Below are 17,176 nucleotides of genomic sequence, written 5' to 3'. Positions count from 1 at the left end.
AACTAACGAAAATATGAGAGTTTCTTCATCTTAAATTCGACACACTGTAGATATAATCGTCGTATATAGATAAAGCGTAAAGCTTTAACAGTCTATCTATCTTTATTTTTTAACAATATTTCAAAAGATCGAAACTAAACTTCTCTAAAATTTATTTTCCTTTAACTTTTCCTTTCTTCATTTTTAATTTTAACTCATATTCGTCATCATCCTAAATTATAGGGCTTAGAATGTGGATTGGCTGACGGAAACGATCATGAAATGGTTCAAAAAATTGCAAATAGTTGTTCACGAAATTCGAACAGTAATTCGCACAGTAATTCAAACCATGATTATGGCAATTCAAATCGTGGAAACTCAAATAATAATAGAAATTCTAGAAATAACAATAACAATAATAATAAGAATAATGGCGATAATAACGAAGATAATGATAATGGTAATGATGATGAGAATGATGAAAGTGATGAAAATTATGATGATAATGATGAAAATGATAATGCATCAAATTCAAATAATAATCACAATAATAAAAATAACAAGAATAATAATAACAATAACGATGGCAATAATAATAATAATAATAATAATAACGATAGAAGGAACAAAAATAAACGATCAAATAGCAATGATGATAATAACAATAACAACAATAACTATAACAAGAGAACAACAACGCCCAGGTATAATTTGCTAAGACCACGTTCTCAACGTGATACAGATTATAATAACAATAATAACAATAATAAATACACAGATAGATATAACTCTCAACATTATACTCCAAATTATTATCCAATGAGCAGTAACAGACATGATAGCAATAGTAATTATTATAATAACGATAATGGCATGAACAATAACAATTATAATTATAATAACAAAGATAATAATGATCAAAATGGTATGAGTAGTAACGGTAAAAATTACAATTATAATTACAATAATGATAATAATGATCGAAATAATATGGGCAGTAATAATAATGGTTACAATTACAATTACAATCATAATAATGATAATAATAATAACGATCAAAATAGTGCAAGCAGTAATAATGGTAACAATTACAATTATAATAACGATAACAATGATAACAATCAAAATGGTATGAGTAATAATAATCATAATTATAATTATAATAACGATAATAATAATAATAATAATCAAAATGGAAATAGAAATAATAATAATAATAACAATTATAATGAGACTCAAGAGCAATGTGGAATTATAACGTGTATTATGAAACAATTGCATATGGTAAGAAAAAAAAATTTCTTATATACGAGTTACGATAACTCACTTATTTTAATTTGTTCCCAAGCAGCAAGGAGGTTTGAACGAAGTGTAGAGTAGATAGTCTCATTCCAAAGAGCCACTCTTAAAATTTTTTTTAAATTACGACGTGAAGGTGCTTCCCATCATTAGAACCCATATATACACTGAAGCACTCAAAATATCGACAATGGCAATTTGTTGGCCGTATGTTGATTCAAAGGCTAGGCTAGGTAATATTGGCGATCCACGAAGGAAACACTTAGGCTATAGAGCCCATTGTGATACTATATATGTGTTTTCCCGTCTTTTCCGCTAATAATTTCATTTATCAGCTCTTCAAATATTTTCAGAGGCTGAGTGTACCTCCTTCATGCGCATATACCAGCCCATCGCAACCAATAATTAAATTAATTTTTGTTGTGACGGCGGGAATCGAATCCGCTATCCTAGACATACCGCGAACGAAATTGGTTACGCTTTAACCAACTGAACTACTAGGGGGACTTCAAAGACCTTGAACTATCATTGTACAAATTGTCAGATAAAGTCATAAAAACGGCATATGACTAATTTGGATAGTCAGTCCATCGGTAAATTTGTATTGCACTCATAATCGTGAAAATAATCTCCTTCGACTGTCATTCCACTTTATGTGAGGATCCAAGTTTAAATCAAGTTCCCTTCATAGTGCAACAAAAATTCTCAAGTAAACCACATTTTGCGTCCTCAAAACGGAGGAGGAGATTGAGCAACTGATAATTTTACCTTTTTAATGATTTCACATTTTAACTTTTTCCGAATGTACTCACCTAGAAAATAATCGATTGCCAGCAAAATACAAGATCTGCAGTGGAGAAATTTAAACGAGTGCGGAAGGTTTGTTGAATGGAAATTATTGTAAAATAGGTCTCTTCAACAAAAAGGGATTCGTCTCTAGTCTATTTTCTGCCATTATTAAGTACTTAAGACTTAATACTTAAATAATTACAAGACTTAAATAATTATTATAGGCCTCCCAGGCGCAAGGAAACAAATTCGAATAAGTAAACTATCTTCCCGTAACGTGCATTTTAATGACTTAAGTGTATTGATGCACTTAATATTGAAACAGCAGTCCACAAATACAAAGAACTTTCTAAGCACTATAATTAACGTTTATAAATTATTAACGCTTATCAACAATGGAAGTACGGGAGTGGAGAAATTTTCTACAGATGAATGAGAAACATGTCATTGTTTTTAGGAAGAATTACAAAATAATTTTACCAATCCTATTTTGATGCTTGCAATAATTTTTTATTTTGTTTAGGTAGATAGCCAAGGCTTTCCTGACCGTAGCTTGGTTTCCCAAGCGTTAATGATGAATGTACGCAATTCGGAATTGCGAAATTTTTTACAAGAATCTACTGATGATTGTTTCGAATTAATAAGTGAAGGTATTATTATTCAGATAAAATTATCAATGTTTATTAATTCATATGAATTTTTTTTTTTAGAATATAAAAAAGATTCTTGTGAATATGCAAATCATTTAATCAATTGTTTGGCCGAAAAAGGTCGAAACAATTGTGATGATTGGTTGTATGAAAATATTTCATTTTAGCGAGCAAAATTTAAAAAAAAAAAATTCGTCTTTAAACTTTTATCTAAATAAAAAATAAAATGTTTTTTTTAATAAAAATTATTGTTTTTAAATATTTTTCGAAGAAACATAAGGATTGTTTGCTTTAAAGGAGCAACATTTTCAAGAAAAATCTGTCAAACCTCACCATCCGCCGTCCAGGCTGTATATCTTTTTTTTATTCCTTAGAAATATGTAAATAAAAGTAATTTTAACTATAAAAAATCAAATAATTATCAAAAAAAAATTTTCTTTTCTCATATATTTTTCTTAACAATTTTTACATAACAATTTTTTATAGAAATAGTTTCAATATTCAATTTGTTAATGAATTAGTTTTCAAATATTCTTTAAAGAAATTGTAAAAAAATACATAGCTATTCAACTTAAAATAATTATAACACATCAAACAAAAACGACATAGGAGAAAAAAAAAAGGAAGACAAACGACACACTGAAAGAAAAATCGAGTTTTAAAAAAAAGTTAATACTTTTATTGAAGAAACTTTTCAATGTCCTTAAAATGAAATTTTTTTGTCTATCATATTATATTATTCAGACACAAATGGAATCAAAGATTATAAAGATATTGAATGATTTACAACTGCCCCTTTTTGTCCATTTTACCTTCAAGTATAATGGATCACACTTCAAGACAAAATGTACCTGATATATAAAATCGAAAAATCAATGAATTAATTTAAGGAAAAAACATCAAAATTAAAGAAAAATATTACATATAGAAAAAAACAACAAAAATTGAAGAAAATTGCTGAGAGCTTTTTTTGTTTGTGAACACTGTAGCTTTCATCATCATTAGTATCGATGCCAGCGAGTGGGTGAATTTACAATAAGGTCATAAAAGGCGAATTATGTAATGCACCCATCCTTTCACTTGTGCTAAATAGAAAAATTCAGCATCTTCGTTTTTTTGTTAAATGAGATATTCTTTTTTCTTTCTTGAATGAAAACCGCATGGTTCTATTTGCCCGGTCCATTTTGCATTTTAAGAGTCCAGCAAGATTAATTGAAAATTCCGACGCTTATTATTTTGTTACTCCCTTACTTGCGCTTGTTGGAAACATGAGAAATGATTTGATCACACATAAAAATCATTTAAAAAAATAATAGTTTAAAAAAAAAGTAAAAAACACGTTTTCGTAACTAGCTGAAGTAAAAGGTAGAAAATAACTTCATCATTTTATCCTAAAAAAGCGCAGGGTGCTAAATTTGGTAAAAGTAAAGTCATTATAAAATATCTTAAAAAGTACCCCACGCTTTTTTACGATAAAATGATTTTTTTTGAATTTAAAGAAATTATTTTCTCCTTTTAGTTCAGCTAGTTACAAAAACGTGTTTTTTAGTTTTTTTAAACTATTATTTATTTTGTGTTTTTTAGTTTTTTAGACTATTATTTATTTATAAAAAATTCAGTATAAATATGGTGGGAGCGCAAATAAATATATAACGGCGTTTTGAAGGGGGACAAAATCATGTTCAAAGATTTCGTTACATACTAATTTACATATGAATCTAGTAAACTTGGTACACTAACCGCTGTGTAACTTTGGGTACACTAAACGACCGCAGAGGCTCAGTAGCTAATATGTTGGTCTAAGAAACAAACAGGTGGCACAATTAGTTTATAAGCCCGGTTCGTTTTACCTACTGGGGCCGTTTTACCTTCCTTTCCCCTACAATTATTAAATAATATGGTGCTATGAAATTATATTATATGCATTCAATTTCTAATAACGATAAGTGATACATGAAAATTTTATTTTATAGTTTCATAAGTACCTCCGTATCTAACTGTTGTTTTGATTGTAAACGACATTCGCTTGCTTGTTGAACATCTTCATTAAAATGTTGCTGATGTTGATACATAATTGTTTTTAAATGTGTCGTATGACCATTATAGATTGTTTCAATTTGCATTTTATTTCGTACCGATGTTAATACTTGCTTATCTTTATGATGTTCATACCATTCATTTAATGCATTTAAACGATCACGATAGATTTTTAATAATGTGTGCATATTGGTTAGATGTGTTTGAAATGTACGATCATATTGATTTTCACATTCATCGATTTCATTTAATAAATATTTTATTTGTGCATCTTTACGATTCATTGCTTCACACATTGCTTTTTGTACAGCCTACAAAATTAGTTGGATATAATAAATAGGTATAAAAATAATAATAATTTGTTCCTCAAATTCCAAATCAGACTGGCAAAATAAGGGAAACTGCCTGTTCTAAAATTTATGGTACTCAACTATTTAAAGTAATAAACAAAAATTTGACGCCATGAGCCATAATTAGTCGCAGAAACGATGCAATGAAGTTCGAAAAATTTGAACAGTAAGTCGGATTTGAATACGGTTTTCGGCATTCGATTCGTTAGAGCGTCCGTAGGAAGTTTTGCGACCTAAATTGATTTATAAGAAATTAGAAATATGCAACTTGCATAAATAATATGCATTTTATAATTGCATTTTTAATTAACCGTAAATATACTTAATTCACAATTCGGTTAATAGTGATGAAAATGACTCCATACTTGTTACTCTGAGGTTATTGGGGTTGCTGAACACGAACATAGCGACAGACATTAATCTCCGAGGTACCTGGTGCTTAGGGTAACTTGATTACTCGAGTACCCCGGGTACCAAGTACCTGGTGCCCGATTCTGTCGGGATATTTGTGTTCAGCAAACAAAAAAACCCGGGTAACGAGTTTTAATCATTTTCATCGCTATTAACCGAATTGTGATTTTAGTATATTTACGGTTAATTTAAGATGCAATTATGAAATGCATATTATTTATGCAAATGCATTATTTTTTTATTTCTTACAAATCAATTTAGGTCACAAAATTTCCTGACGCTCTAACGAATCGAATGCCGAAAACCGTATTCAAATCCGACTTACTATTCAAATTTTTCGAACTTCATTAACATATAATAGAGTCAGTCATATGATTTGTAGCAACGAAATAACTCTAAAATTTTTTTTATTTTTCAGAAATTTTGGAAAAATCTTAAAAACCTCTCACTGAGTCGTCATTCATCAAAAATTTCATTTAATTACAAAACAAAATTTTTTTCGGATTTTCTCGATTTTTTCTAAGGGATGCATTTAGAAAATTTCAAAAAAATCGGGAAAATTATTTAAAATCGGGATATTCCATTTGAATATTAGACGAGTACTTTCCAAAATTGTTTACGAAGAATTTTTAAGCTGTCTCAGAAACTTGTCGAAAATCGCAAAATGCATCAAATTTTTTTTATTCAAGTAAACCAAAGGTCTAGTGTAAGTAGAGAATGAATCAAATCGAAGCGTAAGAAAATAAAATGTATATATTTATTACTCAAAATTTTGGAGTTTAATTTTTATTTATTCAAGGCAAACACAAAAATGGATTATGGGATAATTGTTGTCATTAAAGGACTAAATTATTAAATCTCAATAAGTAAACAACTTAAAAAAAATTAATTAATACCTCTAGCTCATTTTTTAATTCAACACATTTTGTTCTTCGCAAAATATGTCGCCATTCTTGATTAATTTTTGCCAAATTTATTCGTATAAAATTCTCTTCTTTTTTCAATTTATTCTGAAAAAAGGATTATGAAGTGTAATCGATTTGTTTTCTCGATTATAAATGTAGGTTAAATTATTATTACCTTCAAATAAGTACCAATTACTTCTTGCTTTCGTCGACGAGTTTCCTCTTCAATATCGGCTCGATGTTGTAGATACCGAGCCCGATCTTCATCAGACATTTTGGCTAATTTATTATCAGCACTTTTTTTCTTTTTACCCATTTTGGATTACTGCAATGCCCGCATAAAAATAATAGTATAAACACTTAAAACATACCACAGTCAAAAAATGCTCTTCGAAAATTGTTGGGTCGAATTATGTTGGGTTGAATTATGCTTAACTGACTTAAATTATAATACGTAAAATACTAAATATTCGTATGCAGGCTGAATTTTAGCCTAAAGAAGGACTATAAAAAAGTTTGACGATTGAGAAAGCTTTTTTCGCAGAGCGCCTAACTTTAAGAACTATTAAAAATTTTAGTTTGAATTTTTGTATTGACTATTTCATGTAAGATTTACGTTTTTTCTTTTAATTTAATAAATTATGAGAAAAGATCTTACCTGTAAAACTGCTTTCGGTTGTAAAACTTTTCGACACTAAAACTTTTTTGTGGAGTTTGATCAATGAACGTATAGGTACTACAAACGTTTCTATGGCTACTATAAAATGTTTTCTTACTCCGTAAAAACAATCATTTATATTTAATTTTTTATTAACTCTCTATTTTATTGATTTCAATGTGAATATTTAAATGTAATTTTAAATAATATTTTAATGATTTATTTTATAAATATTTTTCTAAATAGAAATATAGCTTCTCGATAAAATTAATATTTTATCTTTTAAGAAAATCTATTTTACAAGTGAAGAAAACTATCAAAACTTGTAACAATATTCCAGATGTTTATGGCCATGGCCAAAAATGTTTTAAATAATGATTCAAGTACAAGGCTTCGATCCAGCCTTTCGATCATGTCATTGCTATCTTCGCATCTTAGCGATGAGCTTGCTGGAGAAGAAGATACTATATCATTGGATGATAATTATGATTTTGATAGTAATTTAGATAAAGAAGCATTATGGACTGAACATAATATTCGTTCGACGGAAAAAACACGGATTCTGAATATCATAGATGATGGTGTAAATAGTATGAGTGTTTCTGTAAGTTGTTAACCACCTCAGCCCACCCTCTCCTCTGCAATTAAAAGGATTTTATATCTTCAAGCATATGAAAATGTAAAATCCAAGAAAAATGCCGAAAGAGAACATTGGCAAGTTACCCTTGGTCCATCACTACACTTAAATTTTTTAAGTATGATACAGAAAACTTTCCGAATGATTTTTGGGTTGAGCCGGATTTATTTAAATTATTTTTGGTCTCTGGGTTTAATTTTCAGTTTTTGCTGCATTGTTCTTAATTAGTTTGAAATTTTTATGAAATAATAAAATGCTTTCGAAATAGGCCCATATCATAGATTATTTTTGCCATATTCGATTATTCAATATTGCCATATTGAAAATCATGCCATATTTCAAAAAATTAAATAAAACCGAAACTACTAGGCGTATGCATTCCATGTAACTTTAAAATCGCTAGCCATAAAAGTTAAAACTTTGGATTAAGGACTGTTATAACATTTAGTTTTGCACTCTTTTGAGCAGAATCGGGACAAATACTCGAGTGTGCAACGAAGGCCAAAATACATATTAGCAAACTGGATTTTTTTTTTGTAATCATATCAATTTTTTTTAAGTAATTACGATAAGTATATTTTATTAAATATTTCAGCTAAGTTTAGAGGTCTTGATGCAAGATAAAGAATTTTTATCCACACAATTAACAGAAAATGAATATAAAACTGTTATAATTTGTTTCGAAAATTATTGGAAAGAAGAAAAGCATCGACATTCAAAAGTGGAATTTAGTAAGGTATGTTAACTCTTTCGAGGCTTAAAGCAAATTAATCGTATGACTACAATATCACTGCAAAATTACTTATGTAAAAACATGCTTTCGAAAATATCCATATACCTACTTTTGCAAAATGGCAATGATATAGATCAATTAATGTAAAAACATAACACAAAGTTTTCTAGCTTACCCCAAGTAGAAAACAGACAAATACAATAGCTGCCGAAGGCAATATGCAAAGTCTGGGAGCTATCCTATGTTGATATTACATAATCTTGCCTATAAGATACATAGGACGTTTTTGAGGTCATATTTGCTTACCGCAGCGTCCTCAGAATGAATGGCAGTCTTCAACTCTGCAACTCAGCGAATGTGAGTTGCTCTATTGCTGTATACACAAAGACGCTTTTTGAAAAGTTTTGATCGCGTTTTCCGAGAAAGTTATCTATTAATAAAAATGATGTATTTTTGCACATTTCTTCCCCACCAACGGCTGAAGGCAGCTTTCCGCCAGTAGCTTTTGTTTACTCTTATGCCCCTTCTAGCGTTTACATACACTACACGGCAAAAAATTTGTAGTAGTATATTTTTTCTCGAAAAATTTTGTTTAAACTTTGTTATCTTCGCATACCCACATCAGTGACTCATTAATTTTAAATTTAGCATGTTATGAAAAATGCAGATTTATGTGAACTGATAAATATATTATGTAAAAAGAAAGATATTTGTGCTAAAGCTCGTTTAATAGTCTCTTCTCATACCAATTATTGTAGTATTCATAATGCTTTCGAAGACATTACAGCATTTTTTATTAAAAAATTAAATACTGGCATAAAAACTGAAAGAAAGCATGATTTATTTCTTGTTGATGTATGGAATAAAAATGAAAAAGCAAAAAGGAAAATTCAAGGTCTGTACACATTCTGCTAATTCGAAAATTTTATATTAAACAAAAATTTTTGTCACAATATGGGTTTGTAGTTGCGATCAACGCTTTCCCTCAAAGCGTTGTCCGATTATTTAAATAAATAAATGACTTTCAAAGTAGTCATATTTAACATTAGCCGGTGGAAATTAAAAAAAAAAAAAAAAAAAAAAAAAAAAAACAATTTAAATTAAAGTTAAAACCTTAATAAATTATTAAATACTAAAAAAACCCGTTTTGCCCGACTAATTAAGGCTGTATGAGCACGGTAGTGGGAACACAAATTTAAACAAATATATATTTTCAATTTTGATGGTGAATTATGTTATGTTACTTGACAATATTAGACGAAAAAAATATCGAAAATTAAAAATCAAGGCAAAAATCGAAAAATTTTATTCTTATTTTTCTTCTACATTCATGAAGTTATAATAAAATTCATCATCAAAGTTGAAAATAAGGTACAAATAATTTCAAACCTAAGTCTAAAATTGCCTTATGGCGCTCATACTACCTTAAACTTATTCGAATTTTTATCTAGAATGGATCTTTTCTTTTTAGAATTAGAAATGATATTAAAACGAAAACAACGTACAACTTCAAAATTAATAGGAGAAAAATTGGATTATATTCGTTCACATAAAGGTGCTGTGCATTCATTAAAATTTGAATGTGTCGAACAAATTAAACGTAACGAAAAAAAAGTCGAGCGTAGAATGATAAACGAAGTGTATGAAAGTGATGAAGTATGTAAAAAATTGCAAGAAGAGAACAAAAGAATACAAGACGAATGTGAAATATTATTGGCACAACATTTAAAAGAAGAAAAAGATGGTAGAAAAAAGAATCTTAAAATCGAAACACAATTATTTTCATGGATGGAAAAATATGATTTAGAAATGATGGAACGTCAGGATAGATACGATGATCTGAATAGAAGTATGATTTTATTTAAATTTGCACAAATGCATTTTTACTCCAGTTTATTTAACAAAAAATTTTATCCATTCTTGTTTTATTCCTTGGTGCGTCCATTTGTAATAAAAAAATTCTGAACGAAATGACCGATTAAGGTCAAATGGGCACCAACCGAAGAGGAGACTTTTTTTTATTCATCCTCACCGTTTTACCATTTCTCAGGGGTATAAACAGCGGTAGTGCAGGTAACATATTTATCTTTAAAGATGAAGAGACCAAAACTTTCCAAAAGCCTTGTGGACTTTGCCCTCCCTTATTTTAATTCCTATTAGAATTTTAGACTTATTAGTTTCCAAACGAAGAGAGTTAAGGCGCCCTTATAACGGTCAAGAGCAGAAGGCAGAATAATATGTCTTAATGTTTATTTATATATGAAGTTAAATTTCTAAGACTATTTGGCTACAAAATCTGATATTATCTTGTCACAAAACTAAAAAAAAAATAAAAAAATAATATTGGTAAATTTGATAAAGAAATTTCCAACAGTTTCAAAAAATTTTTAATTTTGCTATAAGTTACTATGTTTGTGCTATTTTTATTTTGTTTAGAATACTTGGATGAAAAACTTTTACATGATGAAATTGGACAACGACTTGATGAACAGCAGCCAACTTATGATGAGTTAATGGTCGAAAAACATGAATATTTAGCAAAAGTTTGGAATGAAAAATATCAAAACTTCGTTCAAAATCTTGCAGCTAAACGTATACAAAGATTCTATAGGCAGCATAGAAAGGATGTTTTAAAGAAAAGAAAAATAGCTCAAGCGCAAGCCGCACGATTATACCAAACAAGAAAAGGGACGAATCCGAGTAACAAATCTTCCAAATCTTCTAAATATTCCAAAAAATGATTCTAATAGTTTATTATAGCTATGTTAATAATACGAAACTTCTCGCTATACTACCTAAACGTTTCTCTTTTTATAAATAATTATATTCTTATTAAAATATAGTAATAAAAAAAAATGCTAATTTTTAAGATTTATTGCATCGGCTCGAAAATTGAAGTTGTTTATTATAACTTAAAATGATTTTGTAAAAAAAATTCACCGCTAAATACTGAGATAGTTGCCTCTTTTTGAGAGTTCAAATATAAAAATTTTGTTTTAAAAGTTTTGTTTCAATCAAAAGTTCAGGCAGGAGTAACTCACCCAAAAAAATTTTGGTTTTTTGTACCTATCTACGACTTTCTAGCATCAAAATTGACCGCATATATTGTTATTTTATTTTAAGTGTGAAACGATAAATTTTCTTAAACCGAAGCAGTTTACCCACTAAATAAATCAAATTATAGTCTATCTAATATAATCGCTAAGTATAATCGTATATTGCACCCTCCATTTTCCACCCAATTCCTTATTGAATGCCATGGCAACGTTTGTTTTATTTATATATTAATAATATTTAGTATTTCAAATGATATTAATTTAAGATATATTTGTATAATTATAAATATTATTATTGAATAATAATATTTATAATTTTTTAAAAATACATTAATGCAATTAAAAAAAGATAAATAAATTTAAAATTCAGATACCAAAAATACAAAATTTTAAAAAACTATTGATTTGGTTAAAAAGTTTTTAAAAAATGAACGTGTCCTCGCTGCAGTTGTCTTCATTTTCTCAACAATCAGTACATACATTTGGCAACGATGTGGACGATGATTTTGAAGATACGGAAACTCAAAGAAATAACCTTCAACTAGAAATTGAGCGTTCAAGAATTATTGATATTATTAATGAAAGTGTAAATAATATATCTATTGCAGTAAGTATTATTTACGAATGCACATTTTAGTCCCGAGCCCAGCGTCCATTTTCAGGAATTATTTTTCATTACTGAAAATTTGTTCAGATGTGTTATTAAGTTGTTAGGCAACACAGAAAGATATTGAGAGCTGCCTTCTTTAAGTTATGGGCTCAGCAAATTTTTAATTAAATAAAAGTCTACAGAGTTGTAGAATCGATTATCTTCCTATTAAAATAAGAAACAAAGCTTTTAATTAATTTTAAGTTTGCAGGGCATTTAAAAATTTATCGAGCACAAAACTTAAATATTGCAACTATGTCAATATCGCCCCTTCTCAGTGTTATTAATTGTTATTGATAAAAGTAATCAGGTGGTCTAAATTGGAACTACTGAAAAGCGGTCAACTTCCTGTTTAATAATACAAATTTTTATCGCCATTTAGCAGAATTTAATTGATTTGAATTTGAATATTTTTATTGGCCTTAAAAAATGGTGAGTACAAGTATTGTCATCTAGTAGTCGAAATTGTAACTACTGAATTCGGGTCTACTTCTCATTTTAATTTGTACGAATTATTATCGCCAGTTGGCGAGTTGCAACTCCCAGTTATCAACCAATAACCTCAGCTGAACAAATTTTTAGCTATGAAAAAATTCAGCAAATATCACTTGACCGATTATTACTAATAATTTTGGTTTTCTGTATAAAAAGCAATCCTATCATTCAAATTGTAGGCAAGGACTTATTAGGTTTCAACAAATTAAGATAAACCTCAATTTAAGAACTTCGTTGTATCTTTATTAATTCCAAAATTATCCTGATCGCCAGGTTATAATGAAAACCTGAGGCATATCTCTTAAATTGTTATTCTTATTATAATGGAATCTGGAACCCAGAAACAGTTTTCGTTGCATTATTGCAAAGAAAACCTCATATTTTTATCCAAAAATTTTTCATTTTGTGTGAGATACAATGTTTTTATCATGAGTTGGCATTATAAAATTGGTTTAATGCACTTAATCAGGTTATCATGAAACTATAGGAACTCTGTCTTAAGTCCCACCAGAGGTTTTAAAAACCTCCATTTGCTGCAACTTTTGATTGCAAACTAGCTTACAAAAATGTACCCAATTATTAATCTTAAAGCTACAATTATGAAATTTCTATACTAATTGACTGAGAACACTATTATATTTGACGACTTACGACGAAGATTTGTTTGATGTTCGTCAAATAGCAAACGTATGGCGGAGTTGTATACGCACAATTAAATATTTAAAATATTGGATATGATCCATAATTAATCCAGCAGAAAGAATTCGCAAGCCTTATAATTATAATTCTTTATATTTTTTAGTTATGTTTAGACAATTTCATACAGAACGCTGAAGTTTTCATAGTTCCATATTTTAATAAAGAAGAACTGAAAATTATTTTCAAAGGATTTTTAGATAGAGAAATGAGAGAAATGGTTGAGACTAAAGGGATTAGTGTACATTATGATGATATATCGGTAAGTCATATACAAAACTCTAAAACTTATGTGAATATTTCTAACACAAAATCATCATACAAATTCATTAATGTATGTGGCAGCATTATAGCCAGTTTTTTTAACTTCTAGCTTGAAATGCTCGTATATCATCGTTAATATACGGGGCATATTATTGCCAGTATGTAAGGATCGATGCAATGTACAGATTTAAAAATTCGATTGACGTGTTGCATGGCATAAAACATTACGCTATTATCTAGAGCTGTAACAAACCGTATGAACCGAATACTGCATGATTAACGGGTATGCCATCTAGTACCGAGTACCGAAACGTTACTTACGAATTTTTATCTCCTTACTCGCATTTTTGGATTTCAGTAGACACCATTGGTAATGTTTTATTTAAAATTAATTTTATTAAATATCAGTTCTTTTCAGTTATCAAATTTCGTTATACCTTTTTAAATTTTATACCTCCCTCTTCCAAAGTTTTCTCACCAAATAAGATTTAAAAAAAAAAAAAAAAAAAAAAAAAAAAAAAAAAAAAAAACTTTCTATTTTATCTAATTTGGATTTTAGATTAACAAGCAAATAGAAGACAAAGATCTTACACCTTTGAATGAAGCATTAAATATATTTTGTAAAAATCCGAATATAATAAATTTAGCACGATCAAATTTCTTTGGTTCAAAATGCAAGTCTGCATCAACTGAGTATGGTATATTTACAGCATTTAGCGAAATGTGTGATTTTTTCATTGATCGGCTAAATATTCGAGCTGATGAAGAAAGACGTGAAAGTGATTATTTAGTAGCCATATGGGATAAGAACGAAAAGGCAAAAATGAGAATTGCCGGTAAGTAAATCAAATAGATCAAATTATTTATTTGAAATTGCTAGGCAAAATAATCTTAATTCTCATCTACGGGACAATCGAAGTTGAACAGAAACTAACTGACTTTTTGTGCAAGGCCAAAAAAATTACTTAAATGAATTTTTTTTAATACATTCAGGCCTTTGATCACATTTCCCTCTTAAATATAATAATAAGGAACTTTTTTTATAGATCACTAATGTAAGTTCTTTCTTTTACTAATGTAAGTTCTCTGTGTCCATTTTTGTGTTACCTAATTGTTACTTTTAACATTAAATGAATGAAATGAACTTAAATCCGTAAAAATTTCCATTAGCCCGACGGTATCAAGGGCTTCAGACCTTGTCTTTCCAAACCTACTCTCTATAAAACTAATTCTAATTGAAACTTCTACTACGTTCCGTAAAAAAGTTTAACTTCACTTGTTTTATTTATAGAATTACACAACACACTTAAAGAAAAACAAGCCAAATATGAAAGGCTAAAGAAGGAAAAAGGAGAATACATAAGTACACATGAAGAAACTATTAGAAACAAAACGTTACGCTGTCAAGAAGAAATAATACAAAATACAACGATAGCCGAACGACATATGGCAGATGATTGGCATGTGAGTGTAGAAAAGCAACGTGAATTAAAAGAATTGTGTAAACAAATTCGAAATGAAATGGAGACATTAGTAGCAAATCATGTATATATTGAAAAACAAAGTCGTGCCAAAAGGCTGAAAATTGAAATGCAGTTACTGTCGTGGGTGAAAAAATATGATGATGAAATGGGGGAACGACAGGATCGATACGATGTTTTATTGAAACGTAAGTACTTTGTTTATAATACTAAAATATTTTATATTCCTTTCACAAACGGTTTGATAAATTTTTCTGAAATATGGATACATAATAAAAAGTTTTGTTTTCTTAATATAGAATTTGAGGATGAAAAATATTTACTAGAGGAAATGACAAAAAAATTCGAAGAACAAGAACAAATATATATCGAATTAATGAGAGAAAAGAGAGAATATTTACATAAAATATGGTTAGAAAAAGTAAGCCATTTTATAAGGACTATTGCCGCAAGACATATTCAAAGATGGTACAGAAGAATTTTAAAAGCTACAGCAGCAAAGAAAAAAGCTGCTCAAAGAGCAGCGAAAAAAGGCAAATAATCAGATTGTGTTTTATATTAGCATGTTTTTTTATAGTTTTTAATAAAATTGTTTTGTTTTAGATTTATTTTGTTTTAATTGCACATATTATATTATTTTTTAATTTAACCGTTTATGGTAATTATTAATATTATGGTTTAGTAGTAATTTTCAAATAGTAAAATGCACATTTATATTACATCGAGTATAATATTCTTTTAGTCTCTGTAAATGAAATATGTATTCAAAATCACGACCATGGTTCCTTTTTGGAATAGCAAGGTGTGAAATTAGAAACCTTCTTCATGTAGAAACACCATGTAATTTCGATATATACATTTTCAGAATATTAATATTAATATTTAGAGAACCATTTTCTGTTACCATTTCTTTGCGCTTTACCTGTCTATAATAATAATAATTGAATATTATGATTCAAAAGTTTTAAATTCCATGGAATTTTAAAAATTCTCGAAGTTTATTAATTTCTATAAAACAGGTAAAAAAGGCAAATCTACTAAGCCAGAATCAGCTGTAAAAAGTGCACCAACAGCTGTTGCTCCTATAAAAGATGTAGCGGGTACACAGCCATTAAGTCATGAACCATCAACCGATTCTAGACGAACTTCAATGAGCAGTCGCAGGGCATCTACTGTACCAATTGGTGTGACGAAGATTCAAACTGAACCTCGAGAAATGTAATTTTTTAATATTTATTCTTCAAAACAATTTCCACTATTATTAAAGGAAAATATTATATTTCCTTTAGCCATTAAAAAAAACATGAAATTTAATTTATTTCCTAAAAGATACAAGTCCACATGATTTAGTAATGGCTCCCTGATTTTTCAGAATTCTAAAAATTTCAAATATCTTTACTGTTTGAAATTATAAAATATGTATTCAATTTCAAAACCTGCTTAATTAATTTTAGTATTTTACGTCTAGGAATGTCGATGAAAATGAAACTGAAGAAAATCAAAACGGTAAGAAATTACCAAAATTTGGATATGTTTCAACATTTTTCAAGCCACCTTCAGAAGAAGAGGGGAACAATTCGAATGGCAACGTGGATAGCATAGATTTATTTTAAAACTTAATACTATCTTTACCGCACAAAATAATACCTTCCGCTATACATTGAACAAGTTTATTTAAAAAAATTTGTAATACATTTTTTTTTAAATAAATCAAAAAAGGTTTCTTAGTTTAGTTATTACTCCGAATTATTCCATTTCTGGTTGTCCGCCAGTCTGTCCGTCGACACTTGTTACTCAGGACCTAATAAATGAGTTTCGGTACTCAGTTCGAAAATGAGCAACAATTGGGTCTTGGGTAAGTAGTAATAAATTAGAACAAAACTTTGGTGTCTATTTTGTCCCAAACTACACAAAATAAGTAGTTGAAAATTTGTATGTAGATTCAATTAGTGGTCTTGGAAACATACTCGAAAATCAACAAAAATTCTAGAAAATACTTTCGAAAACTTTCAAAAAACCAAATAAATGGCGGCCTTTCTAAATTGTGTTGGTTTTTCAAACTCTTCTAATTTAAAAAAAAATAACAA

The 17,176-nt window shown here is 28.7% G+C and overlaps 3 protein-coding genes across 3 annotated transcripts; all 3 read left to right on the top strand.

Annotated features, from left to right (window-relative positions):
• Positions 1 to 560: 560 nt before the first annotated feature.
• On the top strand, positions 561 to 2,884 carry LOC123293734 (putative uncharacterized protein DDB_G0286901). The gene is made up of 3 exons (XM_044874636.1): positions 561 to 1,263; positions 2,591 to 2,717; positions 2,778 to 2,884. The coding sequence occupies exons 1-3, from the start codon at positions 799 to 801 to the stop codon at positions 2,882 to 2,884; spliced, it is 699 nt and encodes a 232-aa protein (XP_044730571.1). The 5' UTR covers positions 561 to 798.
• Positions 2,885 to 7,428: 4,544 nt separating this feature from the next.
• LOC123292829 (dynein regulatory complex protein 10-like) lies at positions 7,429 to 11,239 on the top strand. Its single transcript, XM_044873543.1, has 5 exons — positions 7,429 to 7,682; positions 8,311 to 8,451; positions 9,097 to 9,343; positions 9,920 to 10,297; positions 10,885 to 11,239. The coding sequence occupies exons 1-5, from the start codon at positions 7,431 to 7,433 to the stop codon at positions 11,187 to 11,189; spliced, it is 1,323 nt and encodes a 440-aa protein (XP_044729478.1). The 5' UTR covers positions 7,429 to 7,430; the 3' UTR covers positions 11,190 to 11,239.
• Positions 11,240 to 11,931: 692 nt separating this feature from the next.
• LOC123292828 (dynein regulatory complex protein 10-like) lies at positions 11,932 to 16,702 on the top strand. Its single transcript, XM_044873542.1, has 7 exons — positions 11,932 to 12,111; positions 13,451 to 13,606; positions 14,168 to 14,444; positions 14,900 to 15,277; positions 15,389 to 15,622; positions 16,109 to 16,307; positions 16,558 to 16,702. The coding sequence occupies exons 1-7, from the start codon at positions 11,932 to 11,934 to the stop codon at positions 16,700 to 16,702; spliced, it is 1,569 nt and encodes a 522-aa protein (XP_044729477.1).
• Positions 16,703 to 17,176: the final 474 nt, after the last annotated feature.

Source organism: Chrysoperla carnea, chromosome 2, assembly GCF_905475395.1.
Source record: "Chrysoperla carnea chromosome 2, inChrCarn1.1, whole genome shotgun sequence".
Lineage (NCBI taxonomy): Eukaryota > Metazoa > Arthropoda > Insecta > Neuroptera > Chrysopidae > Chrysoperla > Chrysoperla carnea.
This window is presented reverse-complemented; position numbering and strand designations above follow the sequence as displayed.

Bases quoted from the DNA above. Each gene is read 5' to 3' on its own strand.
- LOC123293734 (XM_044874636.1), top strand. From the start codon at position 799: ATGAGCAGTAACAGACATGATAGCAATAGTAATTATTATAATAACGAT. The intron at 1,264-2,590 runs GTAAGAAAAAAA...TATTTTGTTTAG, and splicing joins TTATGAAACAATTGCATATG to GTAGATAGCCAAGGCTTTCC. The intron at 2,718-2,777 runs GTATTATTATTC...TTTTTTTTTTAG, and splicing joins TTTCGAATTAATAAGTGAAG to AATATAAAAAAGATTCTTGT.
- LOC123292829 (XM_044873543.1), top strand. From the start codon at position 7,431: ATGGCCAAAAATGTTTTAAATAATGATTCAAGTACAAGGCTTCGATCC. The intron at 7,683-8,310 runs GTAAGTTGTTAA...TAAATATTTCAG, and splicing joins TAAATAGTATGAGTGTTTCT to CTAAGTTTAGAGGTCTTGAT. The intron at 9,344-9,919 runs GTCTGTACACAT...TTTTCTTTTTAG, and splicing joins AGCAAAAAGGAAAATTCAAG to AATTAGAAATGATATTAAAA.
- LOC123292828 (XM_044873542.1), top strand. From the start codon at position 11,932: ATGAACGTGTCCTCGCTGCAGTTGTCTTCATTTTCTCAACAATCAGTA. The intron at 15,278-15,388 runs GTAAGTACTTTG...TTCTTAATATAG, and splicing joins ATACGATGTTTTATTGAAAC to AATTTGAGGATGAAAAATAT. The intron at 15,623-16,108 runs GCAAATAATCAG...TCTATAAAACAG, and splicing joins TCAAAGAGCAGCGAAAAAAG to GTAAAAAAGGCAAATCTACT.